General features: G+C 37.5%; 1 protein-coding gene across 6 annotated transcripts in view; it reads right to left on the bottom strand.

Annotated features, from left to right (window-relative positions):
- Positions 1–17,841, bottom strand: part of LOC137034028 (RIMS-binding protein 2) — a 141,930-nt gene that overhangs the window by 41,954 nt on the left and 82,135 nt on the right. For all 6 annotated transcript variants that reach the window (XR_010896895.1, XR_010896896.1, XM_067406603.1 and 3 more), the window contains exons 7-12: positions 17,506–17,637; positions 5,733–5,894; positions 3,170–3,253; positions 2,973–3,062; positions 2,313–2,435; positions 2,112–2,216 (exon numbers count right to left, since the gene is read on the bottom strand). Coding sequence is in view for 4 of the 6 variants with exons in the window: in XM_067406603.1 (XP_067262704.1) it covers positions 2,112–2,216; positions 2,313–2,435; positions 2,973–3,062; positions 3,170–3,253; positions 5,733–5,894; positions 17,506–17,637 (696 nt within the window). In the remaining 2 variants the exon portion in view is untranslated. The remainder of the gene's footprint in view (positions 1–2,111; positions 2,217–2,312; positions 2,436–2,972; positions 3,063–3,169; positions 3,254–5,732; positions 5,895–17,505; positions 17,638–17,841) is intronic.

The following is a 17,841-nucleotide window of genomic DNA, read 5'->3' as shown; positions in this document are numbered from 1 at the left end:
AATAGTGAAAATTTGACCCTAATCTAAAGTGTGACTAGCTTTACTTACAACATTTGTGGCATAATGTCAAAGGCACATTTTAATACAAAACACTGTGGTCTAACCAGGTGACATATTGAAATGTTAATAACTCCACCGCACAAACTAACAATCATCAATACTTCTATAGCATATATTAATCTTTGTAAATGTTAAGATGCAATATTAAAATCAAAAGTTGTACTTTTAACATTAGTTAAATTGCCCCTATTATGTCATTTTAAAGGCTTATTTGTTTTCAGGTCTCCTACAATAGGTTTACATGCATTATTTATTTGCATGCATTTATTTAAGCATTTATATGCATTCAAGGTCAAAAAACACTTTCATTTTCTCATAACATCAATTGCAGCATCAACTCTCAGTATTCTCTGAAGTGTCTGAAATGGTTTGGTCTCTCTAAACCCCTCCTTTCTGAGAGCTGCTCTGCTCTGATTGGTCAGATGGCTCAGCCTGTTGTGATTGGTCGACCATTTACAGTGTGTGTCGGAAACAAAGCGCCAATTAGCATGTCATTTCAGCTCTTCTTCAGCACTTGATACACAGTGATCTGGACAGCAACAATGGTGTCAATTTTACAGTAGCGATCTCATCCTTTTGAAGTGCATCAAAGTGGATTTGTTTTGGCAGCAGAAAACAGCGTCTTCTCGACATGAACAACACGAACCAAACTCTTCCAGTCTCAGATACTACTACAGTGTTTGAGGGCGGGGCAAAGTGGACATTGTTCACCGGCAGCCAATGAAAACAAAAGGCTGGCATTATGCAAATTTGTTACAAACCTACGTAGGTTGGAGTATGAAGTGAGACTGGAATTACTGATGACTCATTTCAGGAAGTCCAGAATCGAGTCTTTCTTTTGGGAGACAATAACTTTATTCATCTGCACTTTGATCTTTGAATCTTTGCAGACTTTTTACATTCACAAACAGTGCTATTACACACTACATGAATGGGAATATCTGAAAAAGCATAACAGGGGCACTGTGAACTAACATGAACAAACACTGAATTTGTTTGTATTTTTATAAACCAACATTAACAAAGGTTAATAAATGCTGTGAAAATATAATGCTCATAGTTCATGTTAACCTATGCATTAAAGGATTAGTTCACTTTTTTTAGAATTAAAATTTCCTGATAATTTACTCTCCCCCATGTCATCCAAGATGTTCATGTCTTTCTTTCTTCAGTCGAAAAGAAATTAAGGAAAACATTCCAGGATTTTTCTCCATATAGTGGACTTCACTGGGGTTCAACGGGTTGAAGGTCCAAATGTCAGTTTAAATAGAATATAGAATAAAATAGAATAATAAAATAGAATAATAATTCTAAAATAGAATAATAATTCTATACTTTTTAACCACAAATGCTCATCTTGCACTGCTCTGTGATGCTCCACGCATGACGTAATCATGTTGGAAAGGTCACGCGTGACATAGAGCGAAAAACTCCATCTCTTTTTCTCGTATTGTTGTTTTACCTTTTTTGTAAAGTTCATTTGACTTAGTCTTTGCACGTTTGCTTTGTAGACACTGGATCAGTACGTCACGCGTGACCTTTCCAACGTGATTACGTTATGCGTGGAGCATCACAGAGCAGTTCAAGATGAGCATTTGTGATTAAAAAGTATATTATTTTTATTCTATTTTAGAAAATGGGCGATGGTTTCTCTAGATTAGACTCTTATTTCTCGTCTGGGATCATGTAGAGCTCTTTGAAGCTGCACTGAAACTGACATTTGGACCTTCAACCCGTTGAACCCCAGTGAAGTCCACTATATGGAGAAAAATCCTGGAATGTTTTCCTCAAAAACCTTCATTTCTTTTCGACTGAAGAAAGAAAGACATGAACATCTTGGATGGCATGGGGGTGAGGAAATTATCAGGAAATTTTAATTGTGAAATGAACTAATCCTTTAATAAACAAGAACTGTACAGTGCTATCATTAACTGAATATGCAAGAATGGGATTTCGCTTAGAATCAATGTCAAGAGATCATCCGAGTTCATGAATACGAAGCAAAAACATGAGACTCGTTCCTTAAATGCAGAAACACGGTAATAACTGACCCGCTGAAGCCGCTTGATTTCATCCTGTTTGAACTTGAGGATTGCCAGTGCCTGTTCATGCTCCAATTCCAGCTGCTGCCTGCGATCGGCGACCTCTCGCATGTGCTGCGACAACACAAAAACACAAACCGATCACACACCGAATGCAACGCGAACCTGTGGGGAAACCGATTAAACATGTTTCTGACATGAGCGTGTTACCTTTAGGACCTGCTCTAGGTTCTCCAGCTTTGCACGGAGTCGCTGGTTCTCCTCCAAAACTGAACTATGCTGTGCGCTCAAAACACAGAGCTGTTCCTTTAGCTCCTCATTTTCAGCCTGAGACTACAGAAACACTTTATGGTTACACTGGCTTTAAATACCCAGAGAGAGCATAAACAAACTTCATTTTTGCCAACAGGTGTTAAAGAGAACCTATTATGCCCTTCTTGATGCTGTTTTGGGGCTCTATGAGAACATGTGTTCATGCTTAAATGTTCAAAAAACATTTTTTTTTCAGATATTTACATTGTTCAGTTCCTCACTTCCCAGTCTGTCAGTAACGCTTCGTTTAGTTCCTGTCTCTATGAAGCCCCTCCTTCCGAAAAGCTCAATGTGTTCTGATTGGTCGGCTGGAGCAGTGTGTTGTGATTGGTCAAGTGCTTCGAGTTTGTTTGGGAAATGTCCCGCCCCTTACCATGGCAACACACTTCTAACTAACTCAACCAGGCCCCACCCCTTTATTTTGTGTGGGAATTATATATAGATATAGAGAATAACTCCAGCTGGAGGGACTTTTTCATGCTCAAACAGCAACATTACACACTAAAGCATAAAAGGTCCTCTTTAATAACTTTATAAGTCGACTGGTGAGTGTTTCACCTGGTCAAGCAGCTGAGCCTTTCTCCTGAGGAGTTCTGCCTCCTCCACTAAGTGCTCATTTCTGCTGCGCTCGTCCACTAGCTGGTTCTCCTGTGAACACACACACACACACACAAAGAGAGAGAGAGAGAGTGTTTTTCAATCTGACACACAGGACACATGCACTGTACACATTAAACTAAGAGAATGACACTCACCAAATCGAGACATCGTTTCTGTCTCTTCCGGACCTCATGCTCAAGAACTTCACATTCTTTCCTCTTCTTGCCCAACTCACTTTCCTGCAGGAAGATCACACAGTTTGTTCAGAAACATAAATATATTCAACACATGTTAAATTTGGATAGCATTGATTTTTTTTTAAATGAGTTTCACTTTCAGCTGTTCATTGTTTGTTCATGTTATTTCACAGTGCATTAACTGATGTTAACACATACAACTCTTGATTTTAATAATGTATGAATAAATGTTGAAATTAACATAAGATTAATAAACACTGTAGAAGTATTGTTAATTCATTGTATATATATTGGGATCAGTAAGATTTTTAATGTTTTTAAAAGAAGTTTCGTCTGCTCACCAAGGCTTAATTTATTTAAGTAAAAACAATAATATTGTGAAAAATTATTACAATTTAAAATTACTGTTTTCTATTTGAATATATTTTACAAAGTCATTTATTCCTGTGATCAAAGCTGAATTTTCAGCATCATTACTCCAGTCTTCAGTGTCACATGATCCTTCAGAAATCATTCTAATATGCTGATCTGCTGCTCAAGAAATATTTGTTATTATTTTCAATGTTGAAAACAGTTGTGTACATTTTCAAGATTCCTTGATGAATAGAAAGTTCAAAAGAACAGCATTTATCTGAAATACAAAGCTTCTGTAGCATTATACACTACCGTTAAAAAGTTTGGGGTCAGTAAGAATTTTTATTTTTATTTTTTTGAAAATAATTTAAAGAAATGAATACTTTTATTCAGCAAGGATGCATTAAATCAATCAAAAGTGGCAGTAAAGACATTTATAATGTTACAAAAGATTAGATTTCAAATAAACACTGTTGTTTTGAACTTTCTATTCATCAAATAATCCTGAAAAAAATATAACAACAAATATTTTGTACAGTTGTACATAATAAATGTTTCTTGAGCAGCAGATCATCATATTAGAATGATTTCTGAAGGATCATGTGACACTGAAGACTGGAGTAATGATGCTAAAAATTCAGCTTTGATCACAGGAATAAATTACTTTGTGAAATATATTCAAATAGAAAACAGTTATTTTAAATTGTAATAATATTTCACAATAATACTGTTTTTACTGCATTTTTATTTAAGTAAATGCACCTTTGGTGAGCAGAAGAAAATTCTTTTAAAAACATTAAAAATCTTACCGATCCCAAACTTTTGAGCGTTTGTATATATATATATATATATATATATATATATATTAAAAATGTGAAAATGTAATTGCTTGGCAGCCCTTATGTGTGTATATGTGTGTATATGTGTGTATATGTGTGTATATATATATATATATATATATATATATATATATATATATATATATATATATATATATATATATATATATATATATATATACACACATAAGGGCTGCCAAGCAATTACATTTTCACATTTTTAATCTAATTAATTACATGATGTGGCGATTAATTATCAATAATTAATTACATATCAAATTTGGCTTGAGAAATGACCCCCAAAAGATCATTTAAATTCATTTTGTAAAGCATCAAATTACAAAAAAAAGTAGCTTCAGAAATAAAAAATGTATTTGATTCAACATAGAATTTATTGCACAAACTTTTGGATCATGAGGTTTAGTCAATGATGACTGAGTTATTAGCTATACTTTTAATGTTTTCTTTTTTATATATTTTAATAATTAATATGGAAATATGATATTATATTTTAAATTAAATTATACTCTAAATAAGAAACTAAAACTGCTAGTATAATGTCTTAATGATTAAGTCATTGATTCATTCAATTCATTTAAACGGCTAGTAAATGATTCTCTTTATGAATATTCCATTGAATCATTTGATCACTCGATTTGTTCAATACTCACTGCTTGGAGATGAACAGTTGTCTTTTTATTTTTGTTGGCAAAATTGAGCAAAAACAGAAAATACTGTGTCTAAAATAACACAATATTCACTTCTTATTTATTGAACTGTTGTATAAAATTAGTGTCGCATTTGCACTTCGGGACAAAAATAGCACTCGTGTGATATAGCTTCGATATATATCATACGATGTAAACAAGACTCAAATTCAAACTGGGGCATTTTGGCCCCATATCTTGTATTTTAGGGTCATTCTAACTGCATTCTATAGGCTTCATCACGCAGTGAGTTATTATATTACATTTATTAATCCTGCCTTATATTCACCATCAATCAACTGTATGAAATGTCAGATGACCTACATAGGTCTGGGGGCGGGGCAAGTGCTTCAAATGCGTTAATAATTTTAACGTGTTATTTTTTTTTACCGTACTTAATTAATCTAATTAGCATGTTAAATCGACAGCTCTAAATATTCCCCTATAATTCCAGGTGTTCCATGAATGTGGAAATCCTGTGCATATTTATTTCTCATTCATTTATTTGTCCCAGGTTCCCATGAATTCAGGTACTGTGGCATTTTTGTTGGTTGGTTGTTACTTAGAGTGCAAAATCTGTGCATATAGACTATCTGATGCCTGTGATCATGTTACTCTTACCAGCAACTGAAGACGCTCTTCTGTGGTCTGCTCTTCCTGGTGGGTGGAGCTTGTGCCCTGTTCGGGCTTTACATCTGTTTCGGACTCCTCCCCCTGTGCAGGAGTCTCCTCCCCCTTAACTGGGGCCTCATCTACTACTGTGGGCGGGGTTTCAAATGCAACCTGCATTTGAAAAAAAAGGTGCAACACTTATAAACTGCAACCAAACATGCAGCAGCAGAGGGTCATGCTACACCATGTTAAGAATTTAACATTGAAAATCATATACTGATTACAAACCCCTGGATCAAAAATATCAAATTCTCCTGCTCAGATAAAGTACAATGAATTTGGGATTAAAACAAACAAATAAATAAATAAATGCATGAAAAAAACATTACCATGATATATACTTACAACTGTACTTTATCATTTAAATAAATAAATACATTTTTCAATAATGACAAAGGGGGGACATGTTTTTTATCCAAGTCAATAGTTTGTTATGAAAATAGTAAAGCATGACATGACATGCAATTCTTTGTAGGTCCAAAATGTGACCTATTTCTGAGTGAAACTGCATATTCAAAAACAAAAATACTGACATTTCTTCACAGTTTTCATGAGATTTGTCTTTCTACTTACAGGCCATTTAACTATTTTTTTTTTTGTTTGAACATCAGTCATGGGAAAAGATGACATTTGGTCTCAGCTCGTCTTTACTCAGAGGTTCAAGGGTCAAATGCCTTAGTGGCTAATTTTAGTGGCCATACCTACTTATGCTCTAAGTGGAACTATTCCACTGTGGCCAAAGCCACGACCTGGTAACAGGATCAAAGAGCCAACGCAGCACAGCCGGGACCGAGAGTCGTTCGTTAGCTATGTCAGCATTCAGACTCATTAGCATATCACACTCTCACTCACTGGCCAACAGACCAAATGTAAGAAGCTATGTAAGTTATATTCATGACGTCTACTGAAACAGATCCATAACGAGGATAATGTGTCTGTTTGTGCATGTGTAAGATCTGTAAAGTCACAATGCTCATCAGTTGTACTGTATAGTCAACGCCGGCTGTATACAAAGACTGAAACGTTCTGATCAAGTCGTTCTTGCAAAGTTGGTTCAAATCGGCTTGATTATACACATTTTCAGAATCCGACTCGGGCTCGAACTGATACGGTAAAACCAGTTATATTATTATAAACTGTGTTTACAAGCTGAAGCTCACGGTTATGATAATGGAGCGTTACATTTCCGACATGTTTGAGGTGTTTAGCTAATCACAATGCACTGGGTCTGCTGGCCAATCAGAACACTCTAAGTTTTTCAGAAGGAGGGGCTTTCTAGAAATCATTGCGTTTCAGACAGTTGCAATAATGTATAGTATGTGAAAAATGCTGGGTTAAAAATAAAAAATGCTGGGTTAAAAACAACCCAAGTTGGGTTGAAAATGAACAAACCCAGGGATTGGGTTTTAACCCAGTGAATGGGTTAAATGTTTGCCCAACCTGCTGGGTTGTTTAAAAATTATTTCTTGCTTAAAATGAACAAAATATGTTGGAAATTAACATTTACTAATGTTTGATAAATAAACATTTATTAATAAGTTTAATTAAAAACAAACATTTATTAAATTGCTTATTAATAAATGTTCACCTTTTGATTATTACTGTTGTCTCTAGTAATTATGTGTCTGATTTTTAATTTCCAACTTATTTTGGGTTCATTTTAAGTCAGACATATAGCAATTTGTAAATACTAGTTGGGTTAAATGAAACTGATCAGCAGGTTTGGCAAACATTTAACCCAACCACTGGGTTTGTCCATTTTCAAACCAACTTTGGTTGTTTTTAACCCAGCATTTTTTAGAGTTTACTTAAAGCCTTTATGTATAATGCATTGTAAAGGTATTCATAATGTACATAATAAGGCATTATATATTTTCATAAATAATTATAATCAAAGTTAAAATGCATCTGTAGATCTCTCTAAAGGCTGCAAGTTAAGTATTAGCAATGAGATTTCATAAGAATATGTAATACACAATGTAAGCGACAGTGAAAAGCAAACACAGGAATGCAAAATGATAAATCTGCTTAAACCGTTCATGATCAGCAGCATAAAAACCTTCATTAGCTCTAATTGAAGGCTTATCACACGCTAGTCCACATACAGCTGAAATCTGTCACCTGTGGACGCCTGAATAACCAAAATGAATTAATCAAGCAGAACTGAGTGAAGACTTCTTTTTTATTGTCATTAGGGATCTAATTAGCACCTCCCTTCCTAAACTCAAAGAAAATGGAGAATATATCAAAATGAACATTATCATTTATTTAAAATGCAAAAAATATAATAATTCTGTAGTGAAGGGAAAGTTTCACAATTGCACAAATGTCGACAATCTAATATATGGCTTATAATAATCAATAATCATATGTTGATGTCTGATGAAGGTCTTTTGATTTACATTAATGAACAAGATAACAGTATTAAAGGGGTCATGAATTGAGAATTCAAATTTTCCTTGAGCTTTTGACATATAAGAGGTCATCATACTATAAGAATATCCTGTAAGTTTCAGAACTGAAAACTTTCTTGTTAGTCCAATAAAAGCTTTTATTGACACCTGTCCCAGCGAACGACTCGTCCCGCATGTACCTAGATTGGTGAAACTCCGCCTCCGCAGAAGAAATCAACACCTACTTCATCACTGCAACATTAGCCCCGCCCACTGGTGTGTTAGTGAGATGAGGACGAGAGAAGAGCGATACAGGACTAAAATAACATTACCTTTCAAAGGATCCTAATGCTAGGAATATGGATATTTATTTTAAACAATGTGAATGTCTCAGTTGAGCTTTATTTATTTGTATTCGGTACATTTCACTGTGGATTCTTTGCTAAATCAAACACATTTCGGTTCAAACAGACTTTTACGATATGGACTCGACAGTAATGCAACAACATGTCAGTTTCATTCTAATGCCTGATCTGATATCAATGATTCATGTACAGTCAGATGATCTTTGTGTGTCAGTAAATCAAACCAGTGACTAAACGACCAACTTCACATTATTTCTCTTAGTAGGATGAAAATAATAAAGGGTGATTAAATTATATATAGAACGCTCCCTTTACAATCACTGGAGCTGTCAATCAAACAGCACTTTAGTTTATCAGTGTCTGAGTTCTGTACTCGGGCCAAAACTCCCGTTTTATTCAACAAATCTCTTAGTTACAATGAGTTTGCACTAATAGTTATGATGAAAGTATTTGTTAGTGTGCAGAAATTGAGTTGCAATGAAAAGATCACTGTTTTCATGAGCTCAACAACATGTCTGTGATCAGCTACAATGTTCATCACTGCAACCTTTCATGCCACGATCTAAATATAATGCCACAGATCTAAATGTAATGCTTTGCACGAATAGTCTCACAGCAGACACGCCCCTTAAAACAGCGTTCAAATCAAAGGGCTGAAACAGGGTAGGAAAAACACCTTTAATTTCTAAATTATGACAATTTTTAATGTAATAAGCATAGTAACATTATAAGTGCATCCAAGGAAACATTATAAAACAATAAAACGATGCAGTTCATGACTACTTTAATGTTTCAAAGTTCTTCCGATTATGAAACAAATACAATTTTAGCTGTAAAGCAGCTCTGCAGAAGACAATAGTATCATTATAATCAAATTAATAAATACAAAGAAATAAGGTCTATGTTTGTGGAGTGAGTTAAAACTCCTCTACAGTTGTTTGAGCATCTGCCTTTTATGTTTGGTTTGAACTGACACACAGCTTGCGGATGGAGTTTTAATGCATGAAATGATCTGACGTTTGAAGGAAACAAGTAAAAGTGCAGGAGTGGCATTTAGCCAGTTTACCAGGCTCACATTCCAACGTCCCTGAAACACCCGTATAATGACAGATTTGTGCGTCCACTTTTAATTAAACTGCCAGTCACATGCAGCTGCAATATTTATCAGTTGGGAAACGCTGGGTAGACAAGACACTCCAGGAGAATAGGTTAAAAAAAACCTCCATAGATTCCCCATCCGATAAATGGCAGTACATTAGAGGGGAGCTATAATGCCCCTTTCACAAGATGTAATATTATTCTCTGGTGTCTCCAGAATGTGTCTGAAGTTTCAGCTCAAAATACACCACAGATCATTTATTATAGCTTGTCAAATTTGCCCCAAAACACACCGTTTTTGTGTGTCCCTTTAAATGCAAAGAAGAGGCTGGAGCTTTAACAGCTCAACAACAACAACAAAGCTGGATAATCTCACGCAGCCAAAATGAAGATCGTCAGTAACAGTGTTGTTGTGTGTTTTCGGGGGCGGGTTTTATGTAAATTTTGGGGTTTGTGATGTCGCCATCCCAGGAAGAAGCTTGTTGTAGTCCCTACCAGCAACATTTCACACTAACTAAAGTTAAAAAAGTCAAATCATAATCAAGGATTAAAGGGTTAGTTCACCCAAAAATGAAAATTATCCTAAAATTCACTCACATGGATATTTTTCTTACAAAAACGCATCACTTCGCTCCAAAAGGCATTTATTAACCCTCTGGAGTCGTATGGATTACTTTTATGATGGATGGATGTGCTTTTTTGGGCTTCAAAATCTCAGTCACCATTCACTCCCATTATAAAGCTTGGAAGAGGCAGAATATTTTTTAAAGGTGCCCTAGAATTAAAAATTGAATTTATCTTGGCATAGTTGAATAACAAGAGTTCAGTACATGGAAATGACATACAGTGAGTCTCAAACTCCATTATTTCCTCCTTCTTATATAAATCTCATTTGTTTAAAAGACCTCCGAAGAACAGGTGAATCTCAACATAACACCGACTGTTACGTAACAGTCGGGATCATTAATATGTATGACCCCAATATTTGCATATGCCAGCTCATGTTCAAGCATTAGACAAGGGCAGAACGTCTGAATCTGTGCACAGCTGAATCATCAGACTAGGTAAGCAAGCAAGAACAATAGCGAGAAATGGCAGATGGAGCAACAATAACTGACATGATCCATGATATCATGATATTTTTAGTGATATTTGTAAACTGTCTTTCTAAATGTTTTGTTAGCATGTTGCTAATGTACTGTTAAATGTGGTTACCATTGTTTCTTACTGTATTCACAGAGACAAGAGCCGTCGCTATTTTCATTTTTAAACACTTGCAGTCTGTATAATTCATAAAGACAACTTCATTTTTTATAAATCTCTCCAACAGTTTATCATTAGCCGTTAGCCACGGAGCACAGCCTCAAATTCATTCAGAATCAAATGTAAACCATATAACAGTATACAATACTCACATAATCCGCCGCATGCATGCCGCATGCATGCCGAACACTTTGAAAAGATCCATTTGAGAGTTCTATTAGCTGTGTAAACTTTGTAAATGCACTGTTTAAGGCAAGCGCAAGCTCTGTGGGCGGGGACTCCGGGGAGCGTGAGCATTTAAAGGGGCCGCAACCCTAAATCGGCGCATTTCTAATGATGCCCCAAAATAGGCAGTTAAAAAAATTAATTTAAAAAAATCTATGGGGTATTTTGAGCTGAAACTTCACAGACACATTCAGGGGACACCTTAGACTTATATTACATCTTTTAAAAAGACGTTCTACGGCACCTTTAATATAACTCTGATTGTGTTTGACTGAAAAAAGAAAGTCATATACACCAAGGATGGCTTGAGGGCGAGTAAATCATGGGATAATTTTCATTTTTGTGTGAATAAATCCTTTAAGACAACGGTTTTATATTACACGTTTTCTGAATTGTTATGTTTAAATATGTTATTACATGTAAATATGCTGTAATTTACATACATTTCCAGAACATCAATCTGAACATTATATAAAGCTTTTGTTGACATATAATAGATTAAAGATTTTTACAAAAAGGATTATGTATTTCGCTATCACTCCAAAAAAATATTTTCAACATGTTAAATGTATTTCAGGTGAATGATATATGAACGAACACTTCAGAATATAGATAGTAAAGTTTGGTGTGTGTAAAGCTGCTGAAGTGGAGATTTCTGACTCAAACTCACCGCCTACAGATACACAGATACTCGCAGATACGGATTGTAACTGAAATCTACAGATGTAAAGTGTAATAATATAAACAGAAGATTGTTATAGAAAAGAAATAGCCCAAAATCTCAAAATTTACCAGTGCATGGCTTTGGCTGAAAGAATCTCATAAACACTGCATTGAAGTTACGAACAGGTCTGTGTGTGTGTGCATGCGCGAGTTCAGTGTTTATGTGATCCAAAAAAGACCCTAAATATAAGATAATGATAGAGAATGTAATTGAAAAAAGACTTTGTTCATGTCTCAGCCATGATCCACAACATGCTACTTGCTAGTCATTGACAGGTTGAATTGTACCGAGGAGTTCAATCTACAGAGTTTCCTTATTAGACAAAAAAAGACAAGTAACAAATTTTAGCAACACACTAGGATATAGATATAAGCTTCAAAGCTAACATGCATGAACAAAAAAGCCACAAAACTACCATTCTGATTTCATGGGGTCGTGTGAGAGCATTCATACTGACATTACAAGTTAAACTGCCTCATATCAGGCCTGCTGGTGGCTAAAGCTAACATCCTATACAGCTGCACCTTTAAGACTCAAATAAACCCATCTGAAACCGAACCTTGGGTTTAAGCCGTATTTCATCAAGCCTGTGGCTGCGCTAAGGCGGTTCGACCCCATACGCCGGCCTGCGTTGGCTATAAGCACATTGCTGTAATCCCCGTGGACTACTGAAACGGGTAACTGGATCACTTCTTTAAAAAGCACCTTAATGGATTGGCCTGCCTGCCGCTGGTTTTCTTCTATAGCACATGCATCAAATGCATTGACACTGAGAGCTTTATCTGTCAGCATGCATCTCTTACGTTTTGCTATTGCAAATTTAGTCTGTCGGCACCAGTTGGCACCAAACTCCCACATCTGGCCGGGCCGAATCACTTTAAAACACTACGTTTTGTTAAGCGTCATCCGAACTAGGCCTAAAAGTGCCTCTTCTGCAGCTCTGTGCTCATGCATACGATCTGTCACCGAATCCAAGCCGGAAGGGCCGTAATCATATGCTGGCGATGACAGGACAGGTGAGTGTTATAATCTGTCCCGCAGTGTCGGCACGCGCACACAGACTCTTCAACCTCTTATAACACATGCATGTTACATCATTACGCCATTCATGCAACTACAGGAACTAAGGAAACTACAATCTGTATATCTGACACACACACACACCTACCCCTCTCCTGTGAGCTGACGGAAAGAGAAGTGTCCGCGCGTGGACGGCTCTCTGACTGCGGGAATCTTTGGTTTGCTTTGGGCCGAAGTCGTAGCTACCATCCAAAACCCTCTCAACGCTACCACGGCAACAGGCAGAGGATTATGGGACCGTACCATTCTGCTGTCAAAGGGGATTAGAGTGCACACAACATGGCCCCTTTCTTTCCCTGAGTGTGTATGTGTGTGTGTGTTTGTGTGTGTGTCACAAATGACCAGATTACCCGTACTGGCATTCTCATCCAGAGACGGCTTTACAGAGACGATGGGGACGGCTGAGATTGAAACTTCAAATGGTCAGTAAATTGGGCATATTCTCATTCTATCTGTTAATATGCACCAAAAATTCTGCAACATACACTAGCAGTCCAAACTTTGGACACATTTCACCAACTACCCTCAAGTTGAAGCCTTTGGCACAGAAATGTGCACATGCACACATAACTGCAGAATGGTGATATTTTCTGCACCATTATAGCATAATTTATGACTGTTTTTCCAAACACTCCTACTGCACCTTTTGCTCCGCCCCTGATTGCTATTGGTCACCAAACAGAAAGTCCCGTCCCCTACTCACATCATTGGTTGAGTCAGAGATGAGTGGTAAACTTGTGTGCATGATGATGCAAAATGGGGAAGCATTTTGACATCCAAAATAAACACATATACACACATATACATACATACATGAAAACACACAAACACATGAAAATGCACACACACACAAACAAACACTCATACATAAAGACGTACATACACACAAACACGTGCACACACATACACAAAAACACATACGTGAACACACAAACACATACACATATACAAACACACATACATGCACACACGAACACACACACACACAAACACACATGAACGCGCACGCACACACATACACAAACGCGCACACACACAAACACATACACATATACAAACACACATACATGCACACACGAACACACACACACACAAACACACATGAACGCGCACGCACACACATACACAAACGCGCACACACACAAACACATACATGAACATGCGCACACAAATACATGTGCACACACACAAACAAACACTCATACATAAAGACGTACATACACACTAACACGTGCACACACATACACAAAAACACATACATGAACACACATACATGAACACAAACACATACACATATACAAACACACATACATGCACACACGAACACACACATACACAAACGCGCACACACATACACACACACACGAACACGCGCACAAACACACAAATACGCGCACACTCACATATACGAACACACACATACACACATACATGCACACACGACACACAAACACATACATGAACATGCGCACACACATACACAAACACACATACATGCACACACACAAACACACATGAACATGCACACACACACATACATACACAAACACACATACATGAACACACACATACATGAACACACACACGCGGAAACGCACACAGACACACACAAACACACACACACACACAAACACACATGAACATGTGCACACACACACACACACAAACACGCGCACACACATACACAAACACACATACATGAACACACACGAACACACACATACACAAACGCGCACACACATACACACACACACGAACACGCGCACAAACACACAAATACGCGCACACTCACATATACGAACACACACATACACACATACATGCACACACGACACACAAACACATACATGAACATGCGCACACACATACACAAACACACATACATGAACACACACATTTACAAACACACATACATGCACACACACAAACACACATGAACATGCACACACACACATACATACACAAACACACATACATGAACACACACATACATGAACACACACACGCGGAAACGCACACAGACACACACACACACACAAACACACATGAACATGCACACACACACATACATACACAAACACACATACATGAACACACACGCGCACAAGCACACAAACACACATGAACATGTGCACACACACACACACACAAACACGCGCACACACATACACAAACACACATACATGAACACACACGAACACACACATACACAAACGCGCACACACATACACACACACACGAACACGCGCACAAACACACAAATACGCGCACACTCACATATACGAACACACACATACACACATACATGCACACACGACACACAAACACATACATGAACATGCGCACACACATACACAAACACACATACATGAACACACACATTTACAAACACACATACATGCACACACACAAACACACATGAACATGCACACACACACATACATACACAAACACACATACATGAACACACACATACATGAACACACACACGCGGAAACGCACACAGACACACACACACACACAAACACACATGAACATGCACACACACACATACATACACAAACACACATACATGAACACACACGCGCACAAGCACACAAACACACATGAACATGTGCACACACACACACAAACACGCGCACACACATACACAAACACACATACATGAACACACACACACGAACACGCACAAACAAGCACATGTGTTTGTGTGTACATGTATGTTCATGTATGTGTTTTTTTTGTGTGTGTGTGTGTGTGTGTGCAAGCATGTTTGTGTATGTGTAAGCGTTCATGTGTGCTTGTTTGTGTGTGTGTGCGCGTGTTCATGTGTGTCTGTGTGCGTTTTCGCGTGTGTATGTTCATGTATGTGTGTGTTCATGTATGTGTTTGTGTGTGTAGGCGCATGTTCATGTGTGTTTGTGTGTGCATGTGTGTGTTTGTATATGTGTGTTCGTGTGTGTGTTCATGTATATATGTATGTGTGTACATGTATGTTCATGTATGTGTTTTTTTGTGTGTGTGCAGTGCACGCATGTTTGTTCATGTGTGTGCGCGTTCATGTGTTTGTGTGTGTTCGTGTGTGTTCATGTATGTGTGTATGTTCATGCATGTTTTTTTTGTGTGTGCACACGTTTGTGTATGTGCGCGTTCATACATACATACATGAACACATGCACACTTTTTGCACATCTATTTTTGTGAGGATATTCATTGACAGAATGCAATCTCCAGCTCCTTACTCTAACCCTACCCATCACAACAAAGAACCTAACCCGAACCCTTACCCTAAATCTACCCTTGACCTAGTTATATCCTGATCCCAAAAAACAAGCCTCGACCCTCAAACAGGCCTTCAGAGGCTACCAGAATGTGAGGACCGACCAAAATGTTCTCACTTTACTCTCTATGACCTCACTCCAATGGCCTAAAACTCAAACCGCTCCACATAAAGATAGTTGTAGAAATACACACACACACACACACACACACACACACACACACACACACACACACACACACACACACACACACACACACACACACACACACACACACACACACACACACACAGTGTTGGGTTCAGTACATAGAGCTGCTCATTAGCTAGTATTACAGATTATGGTGTAGTCCATTACATAAGAGCAGAAACAACATTCATACCAGTGTAAACACAAAATAAGCCCTGAAAACAGGAACAGAGTCGTCATAAACACATGCACAATCCCGACTCCTTCACAGAGGAAGAGACTCCATCCAGGAAAGAGTCCTCTAGATATCCATTTATATCAATGACACATAAGAGCACAGAGAGACGGTGGAGCAGTAATGGCATTATGACAGTTCACCAGTGGATTGAGAGGATTAAACCAGGATGGTTAGTATGGAAGGCGGTCTGGCGGAAGCTGGATATTTTACTTCACAGCTTGTTAAATATGGATATTTTTCTCACACAAACGCATCGCTTTGCTTCAGAAGGCCTTTATTAACCCATCGGAGCCGTGTGGAGTATGTTTATGATGGATGGATGTGGATGGAGACACTTTCTTGAGCTTATACCCGTTGATCTCACTCAATGCCATTATAAAGCTCGGATGCATCAGGATATTTATTAAAATATCTCAGATTGTGTTCAACAGAAAGTCATATACACCTAGGATGGCTTGATTGTGAGTAAAGCTTGGGCGAATTTTCATTTGAAAGTGAACTAATCCTTTAATATTTAATATTCGACCAGTTCTTTACGATAGAAATGCTACAGCCACTGTAAGTTTTGAACAAGAACATGTGGACTTGTACAGTGAGGGTTAAAACTTTTATTTTGAAATCGTGATGATCAGTAGCATATATTTATTCAACCAAATCACAGCCTTTGTGATTTCACAATAGCACTATGCTATATTATGATTTTTGAAGTGGTTTTAATATATCATGCAGCCTTTGAAAGCTGTGTAATAATGCGATTCATGGATTCTCATACATGGAATAATGGATTACAAAAATATTGATGTCTTTTATAGATATACATCTCAAAGAGTGATTATTTTTGCTGAATGTTTTGTGATGGCACTTACCCTGTCCTGTCTCTCTGAAGGGATTTCTGCTATGGCACTGCTGGAGGTGACAGACAGCTGTCTCTGCAAACGCAGCACCTCCTTCTGAGACTCCTTCAGGAGACGCTCGAACTCGCTGACTCCCACAGGACCCTGAGCGAGACATGGAGAGCAATCACAGACAACCGTTCACACCTTCACAGTTTCAGAAGCACCTTGTTTAGCAGATCACTTAAATAGAATCATTTAGATTCTGTGCCAGTTTAATGCAAATGTACTTAAAAGTGTGTGTTCAGTAAATGCTGACTATGTGCAGTACATGACATCTCCAGCAGGTGGAGACATGAGTCATAATAA

This window comes from Chanodichthys erythropterus, chromosome 13 (assembly GCF_024489055.1).
Source record: "Chanodichthys erythropterus isolate Z2021 chromosome 13, ASM2448905v1, whole genome shotgun sequence".
Taxonomy (NCBI): Eukaryota; Metazoa; Chordata; class Actinopteri; order Cypriniformes; family Xenocyprididae; genus Chanodichthys; species Chanodichthys erythropterus.
The sequence above is the reverse complement of the archived record's forward strand: the minus strand, read 5'-3'. Positions and strand labels throughout refer to the sequence as shown.